We start from the raw sequence: 19,444 nt of genomic DNA on the forward strand, positions 1-19,444 counted from the left end.
GGCCATGGCACAAACAACATAGAATAAAATTATGCATGTGTTATCACACTCGGACTATGCAGAGCAGTTCATGGATGGGCTATGCTGTGCATCAGACATCAGCATACTCACACATATTAGTGGGTGGGCAGGGCCAGTCATCATCACTCATACAGGTGTGAATGAGCACACAGGTAAGTGCAGAACTATAAGATGAGGTAGGGTCATAGGAGGTAAATAAAGTAGGGACATACTCTAGGATCATCCAGTGGTAGGGTCAAGCTGCCATGATGTAAAATAAAAAGAAATCTGTGATGGCTTTGATTGCTAGTGCTGTAAATTCAGCTGTAGTGGGGGACTGAGTACCTGGCACTTGCATGTGATGTTTTATTTTTAGTTTTAATACTTTTTCTTCTATAATTCACTTTTCTAGTCTCTACCCTTTGTGAAGCTGCTATATTACTTCATTTCTCCTGTTGGGGTTACTGTCACTTTAAACTGACACTACATAAACAGCTATGGTAGAGAGTGGCTATGTGAGCTACAAGCAGCCGCACAGATCACAGTGACATGAAGACACAAAGACAACTTTACATGACTCGTAGGAGAAGGTGGTGGTGATGGGGCATTTCTTTTAGAATCAGCTTGGGGTAAGCTTTTACTTAGATTCTATTTTTTTCATGTTTATTACTGACGTTTTAAACAGATTTTGGAATTTAAAGACAAACACTAACTTGAGGTTTTCAATTTAGTGATGAGCTTCGGCAGGAAGTGGAGGTTGAAGAGCCCATGGTCCTAGGTTACGTCGCCTATTAGGCAACTGCTTGGTGACTAAATTACATATTGAGATTAAGACACTTTCGAATTAAGCTGTGAAACATTATTTACTAATAACTATCAAAAACTGTGCTACACATTATCGATTCTGACCAAGTGGTAAATCCATCTGATTTGTTTAACAGCTAGATCCTAGATGTAATGTTCCACTCTTAAGCAATTACCCGAGTCACTCAAAGTAGCATTTCTAAACTTGTACATCTGTTGCATACTTTTTTCAGGTAATAAAGTGCTCAGAACGTTAACTGGACTGTACAACTTTACTAGAACAGTTTGTACCACGTATCGGATTTGTAACTAACTATATTAAATTGTACATACTTTAGCATCTGTATTTCATTAGTTAAGAATATGGTGTGCTTCACTTAGAAGATTTAATAAGGAACAAGTACCTGTTCTTTTACCCAAAATGCAAAGTGGATTACACAAACACTGAAGCATGTACAACTTGAAGCATATTATTTGACTGAATGCACTGTAGTAAGGATTCTATAACCATAACTGATTGTTCCTGTTTAGCTAGTCCTGCTTTAAAAACATTAATAGGATATGTTAACAAATGGTTACATCAGTGAAAGCACTCACATTTGGAATTATACTTAGTTTTACTGGCGTTTGTGATTCAAGTGAACCTGGAAAAAATATGGGCACTATACTAACAACTATACAAAGATCTGTACAGATAATTAAATAGCAGGTTGTTCATTAAATCAAGCCAATAGGAAGAAGTTAGAAAATTATGACAGGGCTACATATCAAATGGCATAAATCATCCTGTTGCAAAAACAGATTGTATATTAAGCATATTTTTGCACAAAGACATGTAAATAAGCAAAACGTAAGCAAATATTTAGACAGACATAAAAGTTCAGACACTACTTGTGAAGTCCAAGTTACTAAAAGAAAATGAGATTAGTCTGAGTGCTGTGAAATCATCAAAAGGTCTGTAACAACTTAAATAAGAGCAGTTATGAAGATGAAAGCATACAGTCTGTGCGTGACACTTCACACTTACAACTCTCTAACTCATTCTCTGACTCTGCTGGCAGCCATCCTTAATATCTGTATCCACGGGTTATAAATAAGAAGGCCACATCTACTAAATCAGGTATAATAAATAAGGGTAGGGAAACTCAGGAGAACGTCAAGGAGACAACTGATAATCAAAAGAAAGAGAGAATAGAAGATGAAGGAGTTACTGACAACATTAGGGGTGGCCAAGAGAACTTTGTAAATGATACTGAAATTTCACATTTGAAGGCTCTTTAATCATGATTTAGCTATGTATGATAAAACTTACTTAATGTCAAACGAAACAAACAGATAAAAATAAGATCGAACATGCATAATGCTGAAATTACTTATCGAATGAGTGAAAAGTTGAAAAAGAAAAACAATTTCCTTTCCTGATCTTTATACTAAACCACTCCATAATGCTAGAGTCCAATTTGTCTGAATTGCGGTAGTACAGGCAACCTCCTTACCTAACCCAGACCCCAACCATAAAATACGCACATTCACATGCATCCATACACCTATACCCTTACCTAACCCTCACCCTAACAGCAACACCCAAACACATATGTACACACTCTAACCCTCTTCAAATCCCCACTCACCAGTTTAAAAAAAAAAGACACTTCAAGATATCTGACGTTTGCCTATCTGAACTTTCAACAATCTCAACCACCCCAAGCATTTGTCAAACATTCAACAAAATGCATTGTAACCAGAATCATATACTTTCATTAATGCTACAGTTAGTCCTTCAGAAGGACTTTCACGGGTTAAATTACAGAATGGAAGCCTTAGTAATTTGGTAGCACCAGAAAAATGATAAGGTAGATCGGGAGAAAATAACAGATGGAATAAATGAAGTGGATGTACCATCCAAAATAATGCAGACGGAGAATACGCATTCAGTAACTGATATATAATATATTAGAGAGTAGGAGGAAGACCCTGACACAGGTACCATGCACTGTGCCTTTGAAGAGAGAAAATTAAAAAGAAGAGGTCTAGGTGGTAATACGAATTTTGCCAGTTTATAAAAGTAAGACAACTTTGGAACATCTTGCAATTGGATATGACAAATCTGAACAAATTTCAGCTAATGCAAATGGAGAGGTACTTCTATTGGTGGACTCTTTGGTTACTGGACTTTCCTTATGGTTTAAATTCAGTGTGACTTCCCAGATTTCTACTATCATGCCTGTTTTTAAATGAATGGTAGCATTTTATAGTAGTCATGTGATGACAAAGGATTGCTTTGAATGGATGTTTTGTTTTATAGTGTTTTAGCTTAATGATGTCATGTGACCTAATTGTTTTGTTTGGACATTTTTTATATTGTATTATCTATATATGTCTTTGCTTTTAAGTTGTTTATAGATCTGAAGAAGCGCCCAGGTTTAGAGTTAAAGCTCTCATCAATAACAAACGTCTGCTTTATCCTACAGCTGGGTCTGTTCCACCCTCTTGTCTTTTTGTTTTTGGGCAATATTAATTAGGCTGCTATTAAGAGACAACTCTCTTTATTTATGCATAATTTTACTCAGGTTAATTTAATAGAGTTGGTAAACAGAATGTTTGCAAAGTTAATTCTATCATTATTTCTTTTACCATAGTATGAAAGAATAAAAAGATTTTTTTATATAGTATTACATGCAGGTTTTTGACAGGTAAACTATGCCTAGTACACAGAGTTTATAGCTCTAAGATTTATCACTCTATGATAGGTATTGTTTTATGAGATATATCCTATGATATAAAAGACCTTTCTTCAGACATGTTTGTGATGCCTGTGCATTGGCCCAGTAATCAAGGAGCCTCAATCCTCACCACTAGCACCAGGGAGGGGTGTGCACATTGGGAAAGATAACAAGTACACACACAGTAAAGTACAATTTCTCCTAAGAGCACACAGAGAACACAGTCAGTCTGGGACTGGTTTCTCCCTTTCTCTCCAGATCCCCAATAAGACCCCCACTGGCACAGCTATAGGGTCCAGATCTCAGCCTAGTGGTCAAGCTAAAACCACCAACACCCTCTCTGTCCAACCAGTGCTTCGTGTTCCTGCCCAAGTAGCTGACACATACACTTTGAGATATGAGTTATATACAAATACACAGACACTCCTGGGGAAGACTGGCACAGGTTCTCCAGCTATGGCTCCTTCTTGCCCAGACTATAAGGAAGAAATCACTGCCACCAACCATTAATATCAGCTACTAATAAGACCCTTATCAAAGGGTGTCCAATTTCACTGTGCAATATTACTGTTATCCAAATAGTAAGTGTGACCCAGTGCTAAAGCTATTGGAGTGTCTTGGACAGTATCACCGAATACATGCAATGTACTCTAAGAGCTTAAATTACCTTTACACGAAACAGCCACAGTTGAAAGGTTTAAAAAATATTCAATAATAAATAAAAACACAAGACAAATCTTATTACATCAACACAATCACATTACAGAGTGCTGAAATCACAGTAAAATGATTTAAAATAATATTGTAGAATAGTTTGACATAAATAAAGAAAACAGCTAGACGAACCTGGCTATTTCTATCTATCTCTAAGAGAAATCACTGTTCTAAATAAATATCTGACTTACAGAGCAAGCAAGTGCTGGTGAGTGGATGTTCTTCAGACAAAATCCAAAATGCCTAATTCTCTGTCTCTCTCTCTCTCTGAGAAAGTCTTAAATTGATAACACATTACTGAGTCATTTCACATCACATCATTCTTGACACTTCTCTGGTTCCCAGGCTAACAGAAACTCAAAATTTACATTTCTTAGTAACCTGCACCTGGCCAGGAATCCACAGCAATAAAAGATATTATGAATGTAAAACTTTAGTAATTATCTCTTAAATCAAGACAATCGAAAGAATTTCCTGTCTCTAAGCTTGAGATCAGTCATACAATGCTTGACTTATCAGCTTTCTTCCAGCAGGGGGACACTGTGGTTACATTTTTGAAGCTCAGTACAATATATAGTTTAATCATAACATATAGTTCTCTTTTCATTTGTAACCCAAGCATGTGGATTATATTAATATTTACAAATGACATAGAATTATCTAAAAAAATTCTATCTAGCTAGGCTGGTAGCCTTCATAATATTATTCAGTTTAAACTACACAATGAAGAGAGATGAGAATTTTGTATAAGACAAACAATACCCAAAATTGTAGAGCAAATTAGTACAAATTATAAAGTTAGTGAACAGTAGTAATGAGTCTAAGCACTTACTGGGTAATAGCCTAGGTGATATGAAATGCTGTCATAAAATTCGGGAGTAAGTGTTCCTAGATGACCTCCTGGACTAAACATAAATAAATGAACTTATGAACTTATAAATGATGTGAACATTGACACTGTCCACTGTGCTAGCCTGCAGTGTCAGGGCTTGATTTGGGTCATGGCAGTGAAGGTGCAGAAGTATAGAAATCTGCGCACCCATCCTGATGTGGCATATTATATTCTGACCCCAATGAGCACCATTTCCAAAGACGTGGTCAATGCCCATAAGCAGGGGTGGCAGACTGTGGGTCGACAAATGACAGTGTAGGGGTAGAAGTATTGGAATGTCATATGGCCTAATGAGGTATTACAAGGGGTAAGCAGGAGGAGTTTTTGTATCTAGATCCCTGAGCTGCACATCTGCTGGTTAATGCTGAGCGTTGTAACTCTATCATGTATGGTCATGGAGTCGTGCAATGCCTAACCCCCAATTTCCATAAATTAAGGTGCATATACAACCTCAGGGTAGTGCACATTTCATATGCTGTGTGCAGGTGACACAGATGAAGCTTGTGTGGGATTTTCAAGTACAAGATGCCTGCCATGAACTGGTGAGGCTATCTACTCTGTCTGCACCTCTACAGAGGCCTCTGTAATGGTGCGTGTGGATGACCCTGACTATCTTTACCCTGTATCCTGTAAACAGTGCCATTGTGTCATCAAACTGTGCTACTTGCATGTTGCTAAGATCATCAGCCGCAGGTACCTGTTGGACATTACCTCTATTTAGGCCTATAATGCTGGAGCCCCCACCACTTAGATCCACAAAAGCAGGAATACACATATCATTATCTGCCCACATGTAAATGTCCCTGTAGCCACCTATGGCATGCATACTCCTGCACAGTAAAATATACCTACAGTACAGTGACAAAGATACCATGTCATGCAGGTTGTTCAAGATACAGACCAGTGGTGCTTGGAAGCAAAGAAAGTTAGCTGAACTTTGGTTAATCTTTCCTTACAAATACATAGTGGAGTGCTATAGTGTACTGTAATGGACTTTATTAACCTGGTGCTGGCCTTACTGACGTATGGGTGGATGGTGCCACTCAAGCTCCCATATCCAAACACCCATCAGGTATTAGCAGCTGCTCTGCCTCTCTGAGAAGTTAGACCAAAACCTCCTCAAACTCAGTGAACCACATCACTGTTACTGTTTGACCTCTCTATGGTGGGCCTGTCTGTCAAAATTTTCCATGCCTTTTCCCTTCCATATAGTATCATATCCATAATCCTCTTCATCACAACCACTGTAGATTCCTAATATGGCCTCCTACTGCATCCACAGCATATACCAGTCACTCCCAAAATTTGGTCCCAATAATGCTTTTCTGCAGAAGCTTTGCCTAGGAGGTATATGTCATGTGTGCATGGAGGGTGGAAGCCCTGGACTATCTCTTCATTCTTCTGGCTAATAAACTGTTCTAGAACTTGCCTCCCTTGGTTGGTCATGCCAGTACATGTACACCTGTAGACAAAAGATGCTCATCATTAGGTGTATATGGTATGCTGTGAGATGCTCATACATACTGCCACAGCAACCTAGACCCTTTATGTGCCTGGTCATCAGCTGCAGTTAGAGCTATGTACATCCTTCCCCCATGTATACACTATATTGTTTGTTTGCTTGTTATTTCCCTGAAACGCTAATTTCACCTAAAACGCGGCTTTTCAGTGCTTCTGTGGATCCCTAGTGATATCTGCATTGCTTACTGTACTTATTTCCTCGTTTCACTTGAAAGAAAGTTACTGTTTGTCATTTTTGCATTTAAGTTACCTGTAACACATTACATTTAAGTTACCTGGCACTTGCTCACTAAATCAGCACTAAAAAATTAAAAGCACTACACCCTCACAAACTCCCCTTGAGTACCTTGTTCCCCATTGGCCCTTTTTTTCAATTATAAAGGAATTCCCAATACTATTCTAGCATGTCCAAAGGTCAGTTGTCAATCTCCTCTCCGGTCCAGCTGGTGAATCTGGGAATCTTGAGGCAATGTTACAACTGCCTCATGTACACAGACAACCCTCTACTCCTCCCAGCAAATTCCAACACATGTGAGAGATGCAACTATATAGCCAAACTGGAGTCTAAGCTCTCTCAACTCAGTACTGGCGTAACCAGTCAGGAGGAGAAGGAAACCACACTCACTACAATTCCAGTCTCACATAGACCTACCACGACAGCAAACCAAACACATAAACACACAAAACACACTCGGAGGCTCTAAATAAAAATCTGCCTAAGCAGCAGAGACCTCCAAAGCAGACACCCAAGCAACTGCTACCCCAAAATAAAACACATGCAACATATAGCTCACAAAGCCAGTGTGCCAAACAGTCACAGCCCTTAAGGCTAAACAACACACCTGATACACTTGTAATAGGTGACTGTATCGTCAGGCACACTGACGTCCCACTCACCAGGCTGAACAAGGAGAAGGTCATGGTGAGCTGCCTGTCGGGCGCTAGGATCCGCCACATAACACAAGCACTCAGGTCACTCCAAGGCAAGTACAAATATGACTCAGTCATTGTCCATGCTGGTGTGAATGACCTGAGACGTACCTCCCTGGACTACATGAAAAGAGACATAGAGGAGCTCTCTGAGCATGTACCCAGGCCGGTATGACCCTGACCTTGAGTAGCATCTTACCCTCACCAAGAATGATGCCACAATATGAACACAAGATGATCAATTTCAACAATTGGCTTAAGTATTGGTGTCATTCAAAGGGGATCCAATGCCTGTCAGCCCTGGATGACATGCTCGACAAGCCACAATGCTTCACTAGGGACGGCTTGCACCTGTCACCCCTGGGCTTTCGGATATTGGCAAAGGCTCTTGCTACCCCCATAGTGCCTTTCTTAGGCAAGGCTCAAAAGACAAACCCACCTCCATATGTATCACAAGGGATAAGAAACTAAGAGTAATGCTATTCAATGCCAGAAGTCTAAACCTCAAGATGCACACACTCGAAACTCTCCTTAGCATGGAGAACATCGATATCTGTGCAGTAACAGAAACCTGGTTCAAGGCTCCTGAGAGCACCCCAGCACTACCAGGTTATACCTCATACCATGCTTTTCAGCCCCAAAACTTGGACCGAACCACAAAACGAGGGGGAGTATCAATATTCGTCAAAGATACCCACACCTCCAGGTTGGTGGCACAGCACTAAGTATCAGAGATTATCCATGTGCAACTAACAATGGGTAAAACTGCCTTCCAGTTTATAGCATGCTACAGACCACCCTCTCAAACCCAGGAACCCCACTCGGCCTTCCTGAGAACACTGGAAAATATGAAGGTCTCTCCAAACACCATTATATTGGGCGACTTCAACTACCCAAACATAGACTGGGAGCATTACTCTAGCTCCAACACCCTAGCCCAAAGGTTCCTAGAATTTATAAACTCAAATGCTATGGAACAACTTGTTACCACTCCCACAAGAGGGGAAAACATACTGGACCTGATCATCACCAACATGGGGACTCTATGCTCCAGACCAGAAGTGTATCCCTCACTGGTAAGATCAGACCATAAACTAATCTCACTGGATATTCACATCCCAACCCCACCCCCTGCCCAGAAAACCACAGTGAAAAACTTCTCTAAAGCAAATTTCACACTCCTCAAAACCGAGGTGGAATTCTTCAAAGCCCTCGGGCCTGTGGAAAATACGGCCCAGACCGCAGAATCCTTTATAAATGCATTCTATGAACACCTTCAGGAATGCATGGATTATGCAATCCCAAATAAAACCAAGACCCAGTCCTTCAAAGGCAGACGTCCTGTCTGGTGGACCCCAGCCATAAACAAACTATACAATAGAAGGAGGAAGCTACTACATGATAGAGCAAAATCCCAAAAAGGGAAGGCATCTCTGATCAGTATTAGCAAAAAACTACGGACACTCATAAAATTGTCTAATGCCAGCTTCGAGAGAAAAATTGCACAGGACACTAAGGATAATCACAAGGATTTCTTTAGTTATGTTAGGAACCTGGGTGGGAATTCCCAGATATGCTCAGAATTAGTCCAAAATGACAAAAAATACACCGAACCCACAGACATTGCCAACATCCTAGCTGACAGGTTCAGCGCAAACTTCTCCCCCCATCCCCACCAAAAGGGCAAATATCTATGCCAGCAGAGTGCTGCCCCCCTGACATCTCAGATGCTCAGGTAAGAGCCGCCCTCTCCAAAGCAAAAAACACAGCATCAATGGGACCAGACGGTGTCCCTGGCTGCATCCTACATGAACTCCAAGAAGAGCTAAACCCAAACATAAAACTACTGTTCAATCTCAGCCTTACTACAGGATATGTACCCAAAGAGTGGTGTACAGTAACAGTGGTCCCTCTCCACAAAGGTGGTGCCTCAACGGATCCTGGAAACTATCGCCCCATAAGCCTGACTAGCTTGGTCTGCAAAGCTATGGAAAGGATCATCATGGACCTCATAAATAAAGATATTGGGGACCTACAGACACTGGATCCTACCCAGTTTGCCTTTGTTAAGGGCAGATCCTGCCTCTTAAACCTGGTCGATTTCTTTGAAACAGTCACCAAGGCCATTGACGAGGGGAAGGTGGTCCACACAGCCTACCTGGACCTCGCAAAAGCCTTCGATACAATACCCCACTCAGGCATTATAGATAAGCTCACCAGCTTAAATATAAACCCCTATTGTCACTAGATGGGTTGCAAACTGGCTCAAGGACAGAACCCACATGGTTAGAATTGCTGGAGCCATGTCAGACTCCAAACCAGTTACAAGTGGCATCCCACAAGGCTCAGTCCTGGGACCTCTCTTGTTTGGTATATATTTCTCGGAGGTACAGGCCAACACGGAAGGACTGTGGCTGACCAAGTTCGCAGATGACTGCAAACTGGGTGCCATAATCGACTCTCCAGCTGACACAAGCATCCTCCAAAAGGGCCTCATAGAAACAGACAACTGGTGCCAGAGCCATGGCCCCAAGCTAAATGCCAAAAAGTGTATAGTCATCCCCTTTGGCAAAAACAAAGTGCCCACAAATTACCACATAGGTGGTAATCCATTAAGTACAGAAGAAGTAATTAGGGACCTGGGGACCCAAGTTGATAGCAATCTCTCATTTGACAACCACGTGGCCAAAGTGGTTAGAAGAACATTTTGTATAGCCCACCTAATCATGAAGGGATTCACATCTAGATCAGGGGAGGTCATCGTGCCTCTTTACTCATCCCTCATCAGGCCCATAATTGAGTACAATGCCCCTTTTGGGATGTACCTTACCAGACACCTGCAGCAACTGGAAAGACCCCAAAAGTACCTCACCAAGAGGATCAAAGGGCTCAAACAGATGCCATATGCTGCCCAGTTAAAGAAACTCCAGCTCTACTCAATGGCATACCGCCTGCTCAGAGGCGATCTGTGCCTGACGTATAAAGCCATGTCCAACCCGGAATTAATGGACATGCTGCACCTCAGAAAATCCAAATCCCATCAAGCTACATGCTCGAGAGACTTGAACCTCAGCACTGAAATAAATAGGACATGCTGGAGGGACAGCTTCATAACCCAGAGGCTCCCTTCACTCTGGAATAAAATCCCAGCCCAGGTTAGGCAGAGTCCCTCATTGACTCTCTTCAAGAGGAATCTTGATGAGTGGATGGGAGATCATAGGTTTACCCCGGGTATCACTTCTGTGCCACTGTTAGACAGAGGCACAGTATACTAACCTCGAAAAAGGGCATAGCAAAATTAATTTAAAATGGGTAGCGAAAGCCAAACACATTCTGGCAAGGCTTATAAATGCCCTAGGGCAGATAGCCTAGTATGAACCTATGAACCTATAGCCATGCCTTAACATTTGGTTCTGGAATGCCATACCACTTGCAGCATGTCCTTCACAAGGTTTCTAATGTAGACAGTTGGCCCCCAAGCAGCCACAGGCAGGGGATGGAGACGTATGCCACTGTTGTGGGTTCTCAGCTAAACATACATAGTGACATCTGCATCTCTGCCACAGACATCCACCAAAGGGATTGTTGTTCTTATTCAGATAAATTCCTTATTTTTTTGTAGGTTCAGGTCTGCAGAATCAACTGAAATTCCTATATTCCACAGCTGTATAGTGATGAGAGCTGTTTCACAACATGGCACCAAACCTTTACATCATTTTATTAACAACTGATTAGTGCAGATGATATGCTAAAGAAGTGAGTTAGAATTACTGTCTAAGAATCATGCCCACTGCACAATGTGCTGTCCAAACATGTTGGTGCTAGTCCTGTATGTCTCTGTGACTACAAACCACATGGCTAGTATGCTCATGAATATAGCATGTTTACACCACTAATGCCACAGTACAGCATTCTAACTATGTCTTAGCTCCACAATGTAGTGTTACATTCTGTGGTATGTGATTCACATATGTGCATTTCTGTACATAGGAATACCATTTTGCTCTTTGAGCAGACCTGAGTGAGTGTCTGTGATTACTTTAGGCATGCTGGAAGGCAGGGCTCTACTATATTGTGCCTGGGAAAGAAGGATTTGCCTGTACACAAAATTTATGGCAAGTCTGCTGGGAAAGTATGATGTCCCACTGCAGATGGTGAATACTTGGCATAACTTATTGGGACAGTGAATGATGACACTGGATTCACACATTTTGGAGAACAGAGGTTCAAGAAAACCTTTTTTCTACAGCATTTTCTTCTACTATCATAACTGTTTTCAGTGTATATTTAGGAGTGCAGGCTTTTACCAGCAGAAGAGGAACAAATGCTGTAAACGATTATGTGTAACAGAGTGTTAGAGTACCTCTCCTGGCAATGGGGTCTATAGGGCACCTGTGCTCATCAACTGCAAAATGTGAATGTGTTCTGTAGTATATGTGTGTAATCAATTTCCCCATTGTGTTGTCCCTGTGTATGTTTAGTTGTGGAAGAGTTATGGATGCAATCACCTTGAGGTGTGCCAGCCAATGCCTCTGGTATAAGACCACCAATGAAAGGTAGGTCTGCCTCTCAGCAGGAGAAAATAGACCCCTGCTGAAGCTGACCTAGAGGTGTCACAGGTGCCTTCTGTAACCACTTTAGAGGAGTTGGAGCAAAGGTTCCTCTCCTGAAAGCAGAACAGCAGGGTTTCTCCTGATCTCTTAACATCAGTTGCAGAGGCCTGTGGTTGTTAAGGTGCACCTGCAACTGGATTCAAAACCCCACTGGTGATCCATTTCAGAGTTAAGAACATTATTAAAACAAAAACAGAACTAGCACTTTGGCTAAATGCCAATTAATAAGCTACTACTCCATCAACTGCCAGACAATATGCAATGCACAATGTATTATATACAATGTGTCTGTGTACCATCCATCTAGTTCCCATGATTCTTACAACTAACATACATGTGACCTATACTAGCACTTCATATGAGGTGACTTTTCATAGGGTCATCTAGTCAGTACATGCACACTTTGACAGTGACAAAACCTGAATATAATATTCACAAGGACATGGGCAGCAGGCAACTCATAATGGTGTCTGTTTTGGTGTGATGCAGGTGATGAAAGATATGCCTTGGAACTGAGGCTTATGACTCCCATCTACAGCCACCTAGACCATAGCAAAGATGGTATAACACACCTGAGTTTTGCAGGCACAGAACATTGTTGAACTTGTATTCAGGCTCCTAAGTCTCACTTCCACTGCTTGGATATGTCTGGTGGCACACTCCAGTACATGCCTGTGACCTGCTGTAAATTAACTGTGGTCTGCACCCTGTTGCACAATATGGTAGTATGTAAGCAGATACAACATGGGAACATAGCAGTACTGCCTAAAAGACTTATGGCACCAGCGGTGGAAGAGGAGTCAGAAGAAGAGTAATCAGAGAAACTGACGGAAGTTGTACTCCATGTAAGGCAGAGGCAAGTGCAATGCATTGAGGCACTGGGAAAGACACAGTGTCTGGTTCACAACTATGGTTCTAGAAAGGACAATGCGCAATATAACCAATTCATCCATTAAAACTCCCAGACATTAAAGTACTGTACATTCCATGGCTATGCAGTGCATGAGGCATCAGCTTTCCCATACAGACCAGAGTTGTGGGCAGGGGCATAGTCATTAGCCTTTGCACAAGACACAGTGACAGGTGACAGCAATAATATCATAGGAGGAAGAGTTATTATGGGACATGGCTGTGGTAGCCTTGCACGAGGATAGCAAGTTTGAGAAAGTCACACATCACATTCTGCAGTGATAGGGTGCAGCTGCCATGTTTTGAATATTGGCCAAGCTTGGTGTGGCATCCTGCCCATACTTCATCCCAGAAAACTTGCCTGCTTTGCCCTTGTCAAGAATGCATGCTATGTCTGCAAAGGGCTTATAGTAATACCTCCATTTCCAGACATGCAATTATCACTGTCCTATGACAAAACATTCGCACCTGGTCTTACACATGTGTATCAGTGTATGTGTATGCATTCATGACTGCCCTTGGCAGGCCCTAAGCCTCAGCCCTGTCTTCCTGCATCTATGTGATGCCACATTCCTGTCTGCTATTGCTGTCACCATTCCTGCCCTATGTCATACTGATAACAGCTGTGGGTATGATACCCCTGCTGCCATTTTGCAGCACTGTGCTGACAACACATGGAGCGGCCTATGACAAGAAGGCCTCATTTTCCTGGTAAAACATCTGTATGCATGCACTATTCTGTATCCCCACCAACACACTAGGACAGTACCATGTCCTATCACTTGTTCTCTGTCCCCTGTGAAACTGAGCCCACCACCACAACAAGATAGCATTCTGTCCATTCCTTTTGGTCTGCTCTCTGTTAGCAAGAGTCTTCCACTACACCATATGTTCTGTCCCTTGTAAGGGTGAACCTGCAACCCCACAGAATGTTAGCAATCTGTTCTGCACTTCTGCTGCATTACCTGCATGGCTGATATAATCTCATAGCTGGCCAGCCACATCCATTGGGCCACCAGAGACAGGGCTTGCTCATTATGTCAGCCACAGAGGTGGCTGACTTCATAGCAGGTTCCCCTCTGAGGAGGTCAGGCATGCCCTCCATCCCCAACTGTATCCCCCATCATGGTGTTACCCTTCCTTATGGGTCAATACCCATACTTTGTTGGCCTACCCTCCCCATCACCAGTTGTCCATTCTGTTTGTGTCTCTCTGTTGTTGCCCCCATTTGTGTCCATACCTTCCCTGCCTGACTCTGTGTGAATTTATGTTTGCTTGTCTGCTCCCTGCTATCATTACTGTTCCCTCTTTTCTCCTCACACATACAACCACATATGCCATCCCATGTCCGCCTTCTTATTATAAAATGGAAAATGGGCACCAGTACCAGCAAAATATGCAATTCTTTCCCCCATCTAGCTGCTCTTCAGCTTACACTTGTGTATGTTCCTCTGCTTGCTGTTACCCTATTTCTGGCTTTTCCATCTCCCCTTCCTTCCCATTTATATTAGGAATTGAGTTGGCACTGCAGTATTCCTCTCTGGGTTGCACACACTGCCCATGTTGTAGCTATGAAATGGTTCACTGCACATGTAGACATGTATAGCCATGGGTTTGCCACCTTGTTGTATTTTCCATGTTGGTTGCTTGACCACACATAGTGTAGCCAATTCAATAGTTTGACTGTTGCCATTACCATGGTTGTGATCATTTACTGTGCAGCCTTTTATATGGCATACCACTGCTATGTCAGCTCTGATACATAGCTAATCAGCATCTTGTCTAGTTGAGCTAAATGTCTGACTCTTTACAGCAGCACAATGCTGCTACAGGTCCTTCTGAACACCACTCTTATCTTTGATATAATACTTATTCACCAAGGTAGCAGACAGATAAACATACAGAGGTAGTGTTGTTTCCTTATCAAGTTGCACGGGTACGTATTTAAATATATGTTGCAAGTATACCAACAAGAAAGAAAAACAGATAAAAGAACAAATGAAAAAAAAGAAATAAAGAAAAACAGGTAGAGAGATTATGCTGCTTTTTCATCAGTTATTAATATATGCATTTTAAAAATGTGTGGAAATCTGTTATTTTGTTTTCTGCTTAATTTTGCTTCAGCACTGCAGAATGTTTAAGCATGTGTCATGAATTTGCAGAGTTTAGAAAACAGGACAGTGAAAGAGGATTGGAAAATGTAATTCTAAACATTATATAAACACCGGTTATTTTGTTTCTTCATATGGATTTTACATTAGCAGGCAAGTCTTCCTTAGTCCATTGTATACTATGCGGGATGTATTAGTTCTGAAAACAAATAGCTAAGTTGAATATATTCAAGGTTTCAGGTGTGACTACTCGCTGCTCATTCATTGGCATTAATGAATCACTTGATCTGTACCATGTGACAAATATGGGCCACTGGAAGTAGTGAATTCATATCTGTATGTTAAGCCCATAGTGTAACAGATGGTTGCTGAGAGAATATAACAAGAAAGTTGAATTTAAAGGCTCAATGAAAACATGAGGAAATATTTTTCATGAAAAGGGGGGATTATTATTAGTGTAACCTTCCTGAAGTGGTGATAATATCAAATCTAGCAACAGAATTTAAGAATGCTGAGGATAGAGATAAGACAGTTATTGTGCTAAGTAAAGGGAAAAAAAAGATCTGCTATATCAGGTTAACAAAATCCATGTTCTCCAATGTAAGTTACTTAAAACAACAAGATTCCAGTTCATCCCAAAGTGAATTACTTGAAACCAGCTATACTGATTCTCTTTTCAGTATGGCTTTCTTTAAGATGGAGGCTTTGTCTACTACACCTGTTGAGTTAATATAATATTTTTTCAGCATAACTGAATGCTGTAATCTCATTTATGGAAGTTGCAGTTTAGCCTTATATTATGTGAGCACATGGTTATTGTGCTTATAGCAGTACACTAGAAAAAATGCATGCACTCTTGCTTAAACAAAATTTATCACTAATTCAGAAATTAGAAAAATGGGCACAGTAAATAGATCAAGCAGTCCTTATCTGTTATCAAATCTTGCAGAAATAAAAAGAAACACTTTCATTAATTTTAAGATATAGTTAAAGAATAATCTGTTTACAACTAACATGCATCTGCAAATATCTGCAGGTATGCCATGATAGCCTTTTATGTAATAGATAGCTAAAATAGGACTGCTTCATTCAAGATATATTAATGCAAAATGGATGGAAAACTGTTTTGAGTGGAATTTTGTATTTGGCATTGTACTATTGAATAAAATATGGACAGATGTTAGCAACAAAGAATTATTGTGTAATAAGTCCTGGTTACATACACTGTGGAGGGGGAGGTGACACTTTTCTTTGAATTTTACAGTGACAGGGGAGTAACATGCAATATGTTAACATGATTCCGGAAAGCAACATTTAGTATTGTAGCATTTTATAAGTGGACTTGAAACATTTTGATTTGCATTCCTTCATGATGGAGATGGAAGAGACTGCATTTTTAAAATGCCTATGAAAAACATTATTTGGTATTGTACTGCTGAGTACAAAAAAGTGGGGACACAGACTGTTGACAACAAATTGTTGAATTAAAAAATAAAGACAAGACAGACATTGTGGGCAATATTGATAAAGAATATATTCTGCGATAATTGATGGTGCAATTGTGTAAAAAGGCATATAGATGCTGTATTGAAGTGACTGACATAATAGAAAGCTGGCTGTAATGTTTATATCCCTTCTTCTATTTGTGCAATACAAAATGAAAGTAACATTGCTTTGTGCAAATACATAGTATTGCAACATATTTACTACATGCTACATTTGTGACTTGCTGTGATATACATGTAGTATGCACTGTTTTAAAATTATTTCAAAAAGCATCACCTGTTAATCTAGTATTGAATAAAAATAAATAAAATATCTTTAGTTGCATCATTACTGAGAAAGAACATGACATCTCTCAGCAGAGGATGCCCATTCCTTCTTAATAATAATGATAGATGCATTCTAAGTATACTGCACTACCACAACATAGCATGAGTATCCATTTTATTATTATTTATCTTTGGTAGAAGATCACTTTGAGCTATGTATCGTAACTACTTTGCATTGTCACTACTTAAAATAACTATCAGTTTGAATAGTACTTATCTGGAAGATCTTTTTTCAAGTTTTATTCATTGCATATTAAATGTTAGAGAAGTTTCACTGGAGTATAATTTTTGCACTTGCAAAATGCATACAAGCCAACATCACAATTAAAATCAGAGCTGTATCAATAACACACTCTCTGAGAATGGTAATTCACAGGAAAAAATGTTTAATAAATGTGTTATTAACTGCCACTATTGAAAGAATAGTGACATATTAATTGTTAAATTATTTAGATATTAAAGTTTTTGGTTCCAGTACTCCACCAAAAATGATCCAGTGAACAAAATTAAATTGTGCTCAAAAACAGTCCAAAGATCACAAATGCACATTAATGTGAACTGAAAGGATAACATTAATGTTCATGACGTGTCTTCCTTAAAAAGACATAAGGCTGTGGTGATTCATGTCAGCAGAGACAAATTATTATGACACAAATAGGAAAAGGACTTGCAAAAGGAAAGAAAAAAGGAGATATAGTGAAATGCTCTGCATAGCATGGTATAGCTATATTTCTATAAAGGCAAACAGCACATGTATTCTAGACAATCTCTGCTGACCCTTTGGACTAATCAAGAAATGACTTGCCGTGCACTTATTTCTGCAAAAAAAATATTAACACTGTACATTTTAAAATTTTATGTCACATAACATACCCATCGTATTTTATAAGAAATTACAGATGAATAAACATTTGCTCATCTAATAAACATACTGTGTCGACTGTTTCATGAGTTGAAAAAAGCCACCACTGTAGTCACATGATCCAATGCTAGAAATATCTTCAATGTTGTGTTGAATCCAGAATATTCTTTTATCAATCAAATCCAATGATAATGATTTCACTTTCTGAGAGGATCTTAAAATGGTCGTCAGATTGGCTCCTTGAAGGGATGCCCGAAAAATTCTTGAGATGCTGCCATTAGATGCCCAAAATATGAACCTTAAACAGAAATAACATATTCTACAGTAGTTGTAAGTAAAAATTTGAGTCTCTGTTATAGGTAATATTGCAGCTGTGAAGCTAGTACTTAATAACAATCATTTCCTGTACATCAGACATTTGAACAGGAGGCCATAATACTTTAGTCTTCAAACAAGACACTGCAATTTGTCTTCCATACTCTCTATTAAAAATAAAGTATGTGTATGTATGTGTGTTTGTGTGTTGTACCTGCACCTGTACATATGTTTTTATATTTATTTATTTATTTACACATCCAATTGGGCGGCACAGTGGTGCAGTGGTTAACGTTGTCGCCTCACAGCAAGAGGTTCTCCGGTTCGATTCTCGGCTGGGGTGCCTTCTGTGTGGAGTTTGCATGTTCTCTCTGTGTTCGCGTGGGTTTCCTCCCACATTCCAAAGACATGCATCTGGAGCATTTCTCCCCGGGCCTCCACTGAAAACAGGCTCTGTGGAACCTAGTCGGACATTCCCGGTCAACAAAAGTTAAAAAATAAATAAATAAATAAATAAATAACACACACACACACTTGTGCACACCATTCCTTAGGTGGACAGTCTGTACACCTTCTCCTGTATGGTTTTATTTATGTGCTCCAGTTTATTCAACATTCCAAATATATGTTGTACATGAAATAGCAAGAGAAGAGAAATACCAAGCAGAGTTGTAACCAGATTTTTTTTATTTTGTTCTCAGACCTAATGTTGTTGCCGCTCACTACCTACCGATCAATTAAAATACTCAACCCACAAAACATTATCTATATCTACATCTATATCTATGTAGAAAAGTGACACATTATTTTCAACTGTTGGCATGTATGACCTTTGTATAACTCCATATTGTAAGTATCACTTTGGATAGTTTTTAACATTTTGTGCTCTAAGACTAACAACGTTTTCATGAGATGTTCAAAAAATTAGCTCAGTTGAATATGCTAAGTGTACCTAACTACACACTTGGCTATAAGCTGCATCTGCCTTTTGTCTATCCAAATAAGAAAAGGTCAAGGAGAACAAATTACTGTGGTTTGGACACACATGCAGAAAAGCAGAAGATTATTTGGTAAAGAAGATTTTGGAGAAACAGGAATAAGGCAAGAGGAAGTGAGGCTGTCCAGCCAAGAGATGGCTGGATTGTATTAGAGAAGACTTGCAAAAGTCTGGCATAAATGCTGAAAAAGGTAAAAAAAAGTGGCTCAGAATTGAATCAC

The 19,444-nt window shown here is 40.0% G+C and overlaps 1 protein-coding gene across 3 annotated transcripts in view; it reads right to left on the reverse strand.

Annotated features, from left to right (window-relative positions):
• Positions 1-19,444, reverse strand: part of EGF (epidermal growth factor) — a 1,284,649-nt gene that overhangs the window by 849,270 nt on the left and 415,935 nt on the right. For 2 of the 3 annotated variants that reach the window (XM_044061466.1, XM_044061465.1), the window contains exon 5: positions 17,982-18,209. The exons of the other annotated variant lie outside the window; for it this stretch is intronic. In XM_044061466.1, the coding sequence (XP_043917401.1) occupies positions 17,982-18,209 (228 nt within the window). The remainder of the gene's footprint in view (positions 1-17,981; positions 18,210-19,444) is intronic. 3 annotated transcript variants of the gene reach the window in all.

The sequence above is a fragment of the Protopterus annectens genome, chromosome 2.part0, assembly GCF_019279795.1.
Source record: "Protopterus annectens isolate FY-2018-M chromosome 2.part0, PAN1.0, whole genome shotgun sequence".
NCBI lineage: Eukaryota > Metazoa > Chordata > Ceratodontiformes > Protopteridae > Protopterus > Protopterus annectens.